Source organism: Harpia harpyja, chromosome 11, assembly GCF_026419915.1.
Source record: "Harpia harpyja isolate bHarHar1 chromosome 11, bHarHar1 primary haplotype, whole genome shotgun sequence".
Classification (NCBI taxonomy): domain Eukaryota; kingdom Metazoa; phylum Chordata; class Aves; order Accipitriformes; family Accipitridae; genus Harpia; species Harpia harpyja.
The window spans coordinates 150,986-161,221 of NC_068950.1; the positions used below are offsets into that span (position 1 = coordinate 150,986).

General features: G+C 45.1%; 1 protein-coding gene across 10 annotated transcripts; it reads left to right on the forward strand.

Annotated features, from left to right (window-relative positions):
* The first annotated feature begins 40 nt into the window (after nt 1-40).
* On the forward strand, nt 41-9,975 carry HSD11B1L (hydroxysteroid 11-beta dehydrogenase 1 like). Of its 10 annotated transcripts, none has more exons than XM_052802106.1 (10): nt 42-81; nt 1,129-1,176; nt 1,369-1,466; nt 2,349-2,631; nt 3,873-4,003; nt 5,467-5,578; nt 6,851-6,942; nt 7,925-8,018; nt 8,881-9,046; nt 9,344-9,975. In XM_052802106.1, exons 3-10 carry the CDS (start codon nt 1,452-1,454, stop codon nt 9,528-9,530), a joined length of 1,080 nt encoding a protein of 359 aa, XP_052658066.1. In that variant the 5' UTR covers nt 42-81; nt 1,129-1,176; nt 1,369-1,451; the 3' UTR covers nt 9,531-9,975. The 10 variants fall into 10 exon arrangements, with proteins under 10 accessions (XP_052658068.1, XP_052658066.1, XP_052658065.1 ...); XM_052802110.1 differs by having other exon boundaries at nt 52-81; nt 2,453-2,631; XM_052802107.1 differs by lacking the exon at nt 42-81 and adding an exon at nt 397-434.
* Nucleotides 9,976-10,236: the final 261 nt, after the last annotated feature.

Here is a 10,236-nt window from a genome sequence, read left to right on the forward strand (position 1 = left end):
CGCGGCGGCTCAGGGGGACGCCGCCGCCGCCCCTCCCCCCCCGCCGCCGCCGCGGGGCGCAGGGGCCGGCCGCGCGCGCAGGTAGGTCGGGCCCCGCGGGCGGGGCTCGCGGGGGTCCGGGCTAGCAGGCGGGCGGGCAGCCCGCGCTCAGCGCCTCCGCGTGCCTCTCTGTGGTGAGCCCCTCCGCGCCGAGGGCGGCTCTGTAGTCGGTCCTCGAGTCGGCCGGGCACATCGCCACGCCTTTTGCGGGAATGTCCCCGTCACCAGTTCTTCGTGCTGTATCGCGACATGGCGGTAGACGGTGTCTTGCCGCTCTTCGCATCTGGACGGAAGCTCGGCCGGGGCTTCAGCCCCAAGGCTCGCGACAAGGCTCCATCTTACCGACTCCGCTGCTTCGTTTGTGTTGTGCAGTAGGAAGTGCCGGTTATCCTGCGGTACGGCTTTTTGCGGTGAATGTCATCAGCTATGAGTGTAATAATTCTTTAATGAATTGAACGTTCTGTAAGGTTAGACAGGAGGGGTTTTTTCGCCTGTAGACTAGGGAGAACTTGTGTTGTATAGAGGCTGACTGAGTTCAGAGAGCTGTGGGAATTGCCAGTGAAAGATCTTTTTCTTAGAATCAGATGTCTCTTTCTTCTATTTCTCTCTTTTTTTTTTAATTAATAGAGCTCCTAATGTTTTAGGTTTTGCACATGCTTACACAAAATTTGGCCAAAACAAGGCCAGCTTTTGCTGTGGGTGCCTGCCGTGTTCTGAAACCATCACAATTCTCAGTGCAAGCATCTGTTTCTCACTTTTTTCTTAATCCTAAGAAAATCCAGACATATTCAAAACAGAAGGTACTTGTTTTATCCACCTTTAAGTAAATATTAGATGGTCTGAACTGCTGACATTCAGCTGACCTGGATCCCGTGTTTGTAATAGGGGAGTAGAAATAGATACAATGAATAGAAATAGAAAATACGTGTTGTGTTGTAAAATCACATTATGCTTTTTAACTTAAAACCCTTGAGTTCCAAATCTACCTGGTAACTTCTCAACTTCAAGAATATCTACTATGTTGTCTCAGAATCTTCGAGCTACTGAGGTTCATATTTGTTCCCATTATTTCCCTTTTATCTTCTCCAGGCCTCAGTCCTACAAACTCTGCTGTCCATGATCATCTCTGTACCCTGGGTAAGACTGTTAATTTCATTATCTCGCTAAGTATTAGCCACATCCTGATATGCTGTCGTCCGTGTCCCCCCCCCCCCCCCCCAAAAAGCTAGTTTTAAAGATGTTTGCAGAACTGTGGAAGTTGACAAAGTGAATTTTGCAGAAGACAGCTTCTGGAACTACTGCAAAATTTCTTTTTAATTCTTCCTATAGTCACTGTATCTAACTGCTTCTGGCTACTAAAGAATTTGTAAAGACAGAAAAACTCAGAAAATACAGAGAAGTAGTACTGGCTAATGATGCTCAGCTTGGTAAGTGAATGCTATTAGTATCAGTAAGTTTTGATACTGACTTAAGTTTTGAAGTTTCCTTTTGTAGGACAAGTTCTAAAGAAGGAGAAGCACAGAAATAAATCCCTCACCTTTTTCCCTGCCTTGTACCCTGTTTTACATACGGCAGGCATGTATAATTCCCAAAGCATGGAAAAGCACATCTAAATGTAATTTGTCAGCACGGTTTCATATCTGTTTTAAATTTTTTTGACAGCTGCAGATAATGTATTATTTTGGAAAAGAGATAATAATTTCATTAGTTTTGCATTTCAGATTTGATGTGGTTTTACATCAAATGTATCTGTGAGAATCTGAAATAGAATGCAGCAATACAAAATGCAGAAGGCTTTTACTGTAAAATGAGACTTTCAAGTCATGGTTTAAATGAGGAATTGGTGCTGACTCCACAAGTTTCTCTGGAGTATTCCATTAGGGACAGACATTTTAAAAATAATTCCCCCAGTCCAGTTCATTTAAGATAGACTGAATGCCAGACCATCTGTCCTGGAGCAAATGAAAGGCTGAGAAAACAGTTGAACAAGGCAGGAAGATAGATGTGATGATTTCTTGAGCTTTCTCCAGACCTGTTTTCTGCCCTCTTTGGATCCCTTCCTCTCGTACGAGGGCAGGTTTCATTGTCTTCAGGCCTGCAGCTTTACGTTTTTCATCCCGCCAGGGTTACTTCCTCTGAACACAGAGCTGCACTGCTTGGCACAGCCAAGCCCTAACCTTTCTTGGGCAAATGCAAACCATTCACAGGACTGTGGTGTGCCCTCCCTTCACCAGGGAAACAGCAACTTCTTTGCAGCTTATCAAAGTGTTGATTGTTCATGTCCTCCCTATCTTTCATTCTTGACAAAGGTGACTTTGGCTCCCAGTGGAGAGACTTCTCAGGTGGAGTCTCAGTTCTACACAGTGCCTCTCTTACATGCAAGACAGAAAAGGCCTTTACATGCCTCTTGCAGGTTGGCTTCCAGCATCAGAGGAAGACATTTACAGTATTTTGGCTGGAGTGCTCAGCTTCAAGACTTCACTTTGTTCTTCACAAGTTGGTGGGATATGAAGCCAATTGGAAAAGTGCTTTGTGCTACAGGGATCATAGCTGGGCTCCTAGCTTTCTTCTGGAAAGACACTTTTAACCCAGGTAGGCTCACCAGGGGGGTCATTCCAAACTGGAATATAAGTCACGTAAGAGAAGAGGTTGAATTTGCAAACTCTAACTGGTGGTCTCATTCATGCCCATAGTCTTACCGGAGTTGGTGGCCATAAAGCAATGCTTCATTCCCAGAAATAAAGAGAAGCTTGAAACAAAGAGGAAGACAAAATGGTCTAACAGCATTTACAAGGCATCCTGCTGTCTATGTGGCGAAAAAATGACATGTACTTTGCCACTGACTTTCTCTTTTTTTGTTTTGATTGCAAACTCCTTGGGGTCAAGAACCATCTCTGTAGATGTGCAGTGCCCAGCACAAGAGGGCTGACATGTCTCCAAACTGACGGCAAAGAATAAATGATATGCAGAAGGCCCAGAGCCTGGTTTATGTTGTACAGCTTTTTATAATGTGAAAATCAACTTCATCCTTGAAAGATACTGGTCTAGGAACACAGGCAAAAGGCGTGTGACACAGCTAGCTTGCATAATTGTATCGTTGTTCCCTGGCAGTGATAGCCTAGGCATAACGTCCACAACAAACACGCAGTAATAAAACAATGCACCTCTTGGGCAGTTGGGCCTGGGGTTTGTTCCATGGCAGCTGAGCCATGCCAGCTGCATGATTTTATCCATTATCCAACTTCATGGAAGAATGCTGAGCTGGGGAGGAGGGATGGGAATGGTGAAGCAAGGCTTGGCTGTTTGGTTTCTAGCATGCCAGCTGCTGTCTTGAGTGAAGTGGGTCAGACTGAGCCTCCTGCTCCATGACTGAAGTATGAACCTGGGTGTTGTCAGGATGGAGGAGGGAACTGGCTGTTGCATGTTAGGCCAAGCTGACTGCCGTGTGCTGGAGCTTGTTGAGCTAGCCAAGCTTTCCTGCGACCCAGGCCAAAACAGATCAATATGGCTGGCTGCTTGACATGAGGTGGCTGATGACTAACCTTTTTGTCGTACGCACCTGTCAGAAGGGGAAAATAGCTCATTCTTCAAAGATTAGGTGATTTTTTATTATTTTCAGTCTAGCAAGAATTGGAAAGCATTGTTAATCTCATGGCTTCTTCAGGTCAGTCCTGCCTCTTCTAGGTTTGGAGAAGCATCAAGACTTTTGGGCACTTACACTGGGCACTTACACACACGTTTCTACTTTAGAGCTCTGCCAATAGTTAAGGGCAGCTCCTCTGCTGCTTCCTTCACTTACTTCTGTATCTTTTTTTCTCTTTCCCAAAAATAAGAGAGCTTGTCTGGTGCCCGTGTTCTCCTGACTGGAGCCAGTGCTGGGATTGGAGAGCAGATGGCATATCATTATGCCAAATTTGGTGCTGAAATTGTTTTGACTGCAAGGAGGGAAGCTGTGCTGCAGAAGGTAGGAACTTCCTTGTATGAGGGAAGACATAAGAGATTTGGACTCTTACCAAAAAAAACAACAACAGTTTAGCTGTTGTTAAGTTAGCATGCAGTTAGCATGTTAAGTTAGCCAACAGTTAGCATGATAAATTTTCCTTCAGAACTGTTGTTGAGCAGAAACAGCTTAGTTACTTTTGAAATTCTTTCCACTTGTGTAGAAAGATGGAACGTGCCAGTGACATGTTTTGAGCCTGATTTGCTGGCAGTGTCCTGTGCCATTCTTCTCTGTAACTGATCTCCCGGATGGGCTACTTTGTGTTGCCATACACCAGTGCCTGCTGCAATATGCACGGTTTTTCTTACCAGAAGGCAGTAACACTGCATACTGAGGAGGTGTAACCCAGAAGGGAGCTTGGCCTGTACAGGATGCATATACACTGCCTGAACTTTTTACTGCCTGAACATTTACACAAGGAAATGGTATGAAGCTGTGTCAGGGAAAGTTCAGATTGGACACTAGGATAACATTCTTATGTTCTTATGTTATTCTTATGAGGGTGGTCAGTCACTGGAACAGGCTCCCCAGGGAGAAGTTGTCACAGCACCAAGCCTGTTCGTGGAGTGTCTGGACAATGCTCTTAGTCATATGGTTTTAGCTTTAGGTAGTCCTGCAAGGAGCAGGTAGTTGGACTTGATAGTCCTTATGGGTCCCTTCCAACTTGAGAGATTCTATGATTCTATGAACTACAATGCCTGTGCATTGTGCAGCTTTTCAGAGTCCAAACAGTTCTATTTGTAGCTGTTTTGTTAAAGACTCAAACCTTTTTGTAGGTTAAATAATTTTTGACCAGCTTGAATAGATGAGACTGCTTTATCTGTAGTTTATAAAATGGGACAATATTTAGAGAAGGTATGTCTTAAACTGCGGGGACAGGTGACTTACAAGGAAAGTTCTTCACTATGAAATGGCGCAAAAGGAGAGTTGAGGACAGTGAGCATAAGAATAGTTCCTAATGCCTGGAAGGCATTATTTCAGCAAATAGCTAAACTGTGTATCATTACTGGGGACCTTCACATACTCAACATAGCAAAGGAACTATGAAAGATGAATACTGCTAGAGCCTTACCAAGTATTTTGGAACAAAAAGAAGAACTTAATGTAAAGCATAAGCCTTATTCCAGAAGAGTTCTTCTGAATAAGACTGTCTTTTTCAGGTGAATCTTGATCCTTTTCCAAGGTCGATTGAATCTGCATCCTGCTAGGAGTTACCTCTATTTAAGTGTCTGGTTAAACAAAGTCTGGATGCAAAATGAGCTCTCCATGGGCTGAATAGCGGTAGACTTAAAGTGTGCCTCTGTCCAGAATTGACTCTCACTGATAGTTGTATGGGGAAAAAACAGTGCCTTACAGTGCACTAATTTCTATTCTTTCCCCCTGCCACTCCATATTGTTTAATCTTTGGGTGTGTGTTATTCTTCAAGGTGGTGGAGAAATGCCTGACGCTTGGAGCAAAGAAAATATTTTATATCCCTGCAGATATGTCTTCCCCTTCAGAGCCTGAAAAGGTGGTTCAGTTTGCTGTCCAAAAGCTGGGTAAGCATGGGCATCTCTTTGGCCTTCAGGTATATAGGCATATATAGTTCTCATTCCAGTAGGAGCTTCCTGCTTCAGTTTCCCCATGTTCCTCACTGAGGGGGATGTTTAGGACAGGAGGGTGTGCAGTTTGTAAATACCAATGTGGATGTGGCCATCTTTTTAGCTGCCTTTCATGGGGAGGGCATGTCTTTTGCTAGAGGAGAAAAGTATGCAGAAAGTACTTGCTCGTAGTACTTCACTAAAGCCACACCCCATAGCAACAGCTGCAGTACCTCACCTGTCACAGGGTACTACATGTATACGCATTTGCCATATGTGAGCAGGTACCAGCTGCACACACCCAACCCTGAACATAGTGCCTTGTGTTGAGAGAGGCAGAAACTGGGAGGTCTGAAAGCAGTGACCTGCCCCTGTAGCAAAGCTCATTCCAAGACTGTATAGAAGGGGCAGGTGGTCTTATTTTAACCAGAACTGATTCACACTACTCCCACTCTCATGCATTCGCATTCACTCATTCTTTAGTACTCACAAGCAACAAAATGTGTATCGCCAAGAACCTTGGCCAAGATTACTTGTGATACAAAGGACAAGGGATGCCCACTGTTGAGTCCTCATCGTGTCTTCTGGGATCTTGGTGACCATGTGCTGCTTTTTGATTGTCTTTTGTGTCCTGTAGGAGTTAAGTGATTATGATCTTTTGCCTCTCCGTCGTGCCTCATTTGGCTCAGACTGTCATTAGGCAGCATTTTCTATTATACTCACTATCCTTTTGTCCATTATTTGAGTTTCTTAATTACTTCATTATGGTCTTGGTTTTCCTCATGTGGGTGTCTTAAGAAACTGTGTGTAAGTGTGCTGTGATCTGGATGACCTGCCAGTCCAGCAGCCATCGATTCATACCTTTCTTTTAAACCTTCTGCTGTTCCTGCTGATACATTCCCATACCAATCATAATTCTTCTGCTACAAATTTGTATACTTATAACTTCGAAAACAGAGTGTACCACCAGAACTAAGTTCCAAGTCTGCACTACCTTGAAACATCATTTCAGAGAGCTGCCATCAAAGAACAGCTTTCCTTCCAATTCTACCCTTGAGGAGCAAGCAAAGCTGCTCCCAGATGGACGTATTTCATGTATCTTCATGGTAAAGCACTTTCTAGCCTTCTGAGGGAGCGGTTCAGCCCTTCTGCTGGCATTTCCAAGTTCAATCATTTGTTACTGGTTAGAGGATGGCCCCTTTGTTTGACTGCTTTTTCTCCTGCCCACAGGGGGATTGGATTACCTGGTGTTGAACCACATTGGTGTGACCCATTTCCAGATGTGGGCTGGAGATGTGGAATATACCCGCTGGCTCATGCAGGTGAGGTTTCCCAGCAGGAAGAGCTCACCTGGAACTGGGTGAGTCTGGCTTCTCCTGGGACAGCTTTGGGAAGCTCAAAAGCAAATTCAAGTCTATGGCAATGGTTGAGAACAAACCTTTTATTTCATTCATGCTTCAAGTCAAATGGTTTGGAGGCTTTGTTACTAGCCAGGTGTTTTGCTCAGTTGTTGTATATGTGTGCAGACGAATGTCTGGGAAGAACTTCACTTCTCTCCTTCCTTCTGTCCTTCTTATCTCCTGTTAGTCCAGGACTGCTAGGGATTGATGGGTAGTTACAGGCAGTTGTGCGATGTATGTCTAGTTTAGGAAGACCAGTAGGTGAGGAGCAAGCACTTCCTACTCATCTATAGTAAGTACACATGTCATTGCAGAACACAATAAGGTTGTTTGAAATGGTGTTTGCCATTTGAGTCTCTGCTCACAGATTCAGAGTTTTCCTGTAGAATCACCTAGGTACCAGGTTTCAGGACCACGGAGGAGATAGATAAGCTGTTTTCTTGATTCAGTCTTCTTAGGTCAGGTGGGTCATATTAGTTCTATTTCATGTTGGAAGGAGCAGAGAGTAGGGAACTTGGGATCACAGGTAAGAAATTTCCTACAAGTTAGAGAGCAGTCAAGCTCAGAAGAGATGCTGAATGTTACACTTCGTTGTAGTCTGAGCTCAGTCAAGAGGAACTTAAAAGAGGAACATGATTGTCCCTTGTCAAGAAATCTGTATGTTAAAGCCCAGGAATAACCTTTGCTCTGACTCTCCTCCATTGGTTTTTCTGGAATCTGAAAGAGTCATGGATGCAATGTTTGTCCCCATCTTCGCAGAGATTATTCTTTTTTCTCGATGTTTGAAAAAGCAAATCCAAGCCATGCTCCTTTCCATTTCTGACCACTGTATTGGCTTTCTGGCTCATGCTGACCTTCTCTCCAAACCCTCTTGCTTCTTCCATGTCTACTTTTATCATTCTAGGTGAATTTCTTCAGTTATGTGGCACTCGCAACAGCAGCTCTTCCCACCCTGGAGAAGAATAAAGGTTCTCTGGTGGTTGTTTCTTCCCTCACAGGTTAGTGTCTTTAACTGGCATAAGTGCGGGCCTTGTGGAAACAATGGTTCCCAGCACATCTTGTTTCTCTGTGTACTTCAACCTCTCAAGACATTTTCAAGCTGTGCGTTTTATAGTAGCAAGCAGGACCATGGCTGGCTAGCCTTCTTGTTTTCTGGAAGACCTTCTCTGTGTTGCACCATTTTGCATTCCCTTGGAACTTTGCTCTTCACTCACCATGTGCCCAGATCTGCTTGTTTGGCTCATGTCCCTCAGAGCCAGGCCCATCTCTCCTGCATTTCTGACTCAGCATTGAGACCATCCTGCCACTCTAAGGCCTTCTGGCTTTGGCCAGCCTGAATAGCAGGCTGCTGAGTAGTTGCAACTACTGTACAGGATGGAAAGGCAGGAGAAAGTCTTCAGTGTGTACTCAAGGGAGCTGCATCACCATACACAAGTTCAGACTACAGTTCATCCCTGCCTTGTAACGTGCCTTGCTGTCAGGGAAATGTCATGGCCAGATGCACCAGCATGTGATCCAGTCTGTATGTTTGCATGTGATGGGGGAGGTGAAGGCTGCAGGTAGACCATGACAGTGGGCTTTTTAGGCCAGTATGTGACCTGGTTACTGTGTAAGTCAAAAGAAATTTCCTCCCCTTATCCACATATGTGGTGGCTCTTGTGCTGGGATGTGTTCACACAAAGTGGTATAATTTTCTAAGTGCCCGCATGTGACTAGAAATAGAGGGAAACTCATCTGAACATAACATGGGTTGATGCAGGATGGCAAAGCCTCTGTCTTTGCCCAGATTCCCGCTCCATGGCACCATCCTCCTTACAGCCACTTTCCTGGTGTTTTCCATTGTCTCCTTTTCCTTTCCAGGGAAAATACCCACTCCCTTCACCACTTCTTATTCTGCCACCAAGTTTGCACTGGATGGTTTCTTCAGCTCGCTACGCCATGAACTCATCATGCAGAACAGAAATATCTCTGTCACACTGTGCATCCTGGGCCTGATTGATACTGATACAGCATTAGAGAATACCAGGTGTGTATTTGGAGGAGGATGTAGGAGTCTGGGAGGGAGTGTGTCTGCAGGAACATGTCTCTTCTTGAAAGCATGCAAAAAATGCACAACTGTGTTTAAGATGGTGTGCGCATCCGTTTGGATGTGCAAGAAGACTAATGGGAAGAGTGCATCTGCTTGGGTACATCACGGGGGTTGTGCATGTACACCTCAGCATAGAACATGAGCATGCAGAAACCTGTGGTAGTTGGTCTGCACAGTTAAAACCACACCAAGGATTGACTGGCTTTGAGTGATCCTCTGACTGTTTCTTTCCAGGGGCAAAGTGCACCTAACTGCTTCTCCTGCTCCTGAAGCTGCACTCGCCATCATCCGGGGGGGTGCCACACGGGTGCAGGAGGTTTTCTACCCATGGTGGCTGCAGCATATGTGTTGCCTTTGGGTTTTGTTCCCCAATGACCGGGACCAGGTTTTACGGAGTTACTATAACTACAGCAGTCCTTAAGGGACACCCAGTGCCAGTCTTCTCTCCCACCCTACATCCCTTCTAATCACATTCCCCCGTCCCACCAAGCATCCCATTCAACCATTGGTGTCAAGCAGGACCAGGACAGCAGTGGTGGCAAAGTAACCTTAGGTCTTTTAATAAGACTCTTCTTGGTCTCCCTCTCATCCTGCTTCAGCCACAGTTCTGATATTTCTACCCGTCAGTCACTGTGTCTTAGCCTTCCACCCATCTCCCCTCCTTCAGCCTCACCTGTCTGCTTTTACTGCCTTTGGTCTTCGCTCCGCTCCAGCTTTAACCTCTGTCTGTACAGGATGTCCCAGAATGTCTGTACATTCCTGGGACATCCTGCGCCACTGCTTCATTGTTTTGTGTATTCTGTGAACCTTCTTGCTTCCTATGAATAGAATTTTAATCTCTATTTTAATAAAACTATTTTGTTTTATGTGTTGGTGTTACCTGTTGATGCTTCCTCTGTGAAGGAAGGCTGGTGACCTGGCTTCTGTGAGCACAGGCCTGTTGGTAGACATTTGCTGACTGCGCTGGACCTGTTAAATCAGCTCTTCCTTGCTGTAAATGTCAAGATGGGTTGATGATTCCTGCACTGAACAGGAGAAAGAATGTAGAGGGCATTTTTCCCTAACACGTTATTCCTATGGATATGTGTCGTGGCTTGTAAGTTCTAGCAGCTAAGAAAAAGCAGGGT

Excerpts from the sequence above, each read along its gene's own strand:
- HSD11B1L (XM_052802100.1), top strand. The coding sequence starts at position 252 with ATGTCCCCGTCACCAGTTCTTCGTGCTGTATCGCGACATGGCGGTAGA. Across the intron at positions 1,177-2,348 it reads TGATCATCTCTGTACCCTGG|GTGACTTTGGCTCCCAGTGG; the intron begins GTAAGACTGTTA and ends TTCTTGACAAAG. Across the intron at positions 9,047-9,343 it reads ACAGCATTAGAGAATACCAG|GGGCAAAGTGCACCTAACTG; the intron begins GTGTGTATTTGG and ends GTTTCTTTCCAG.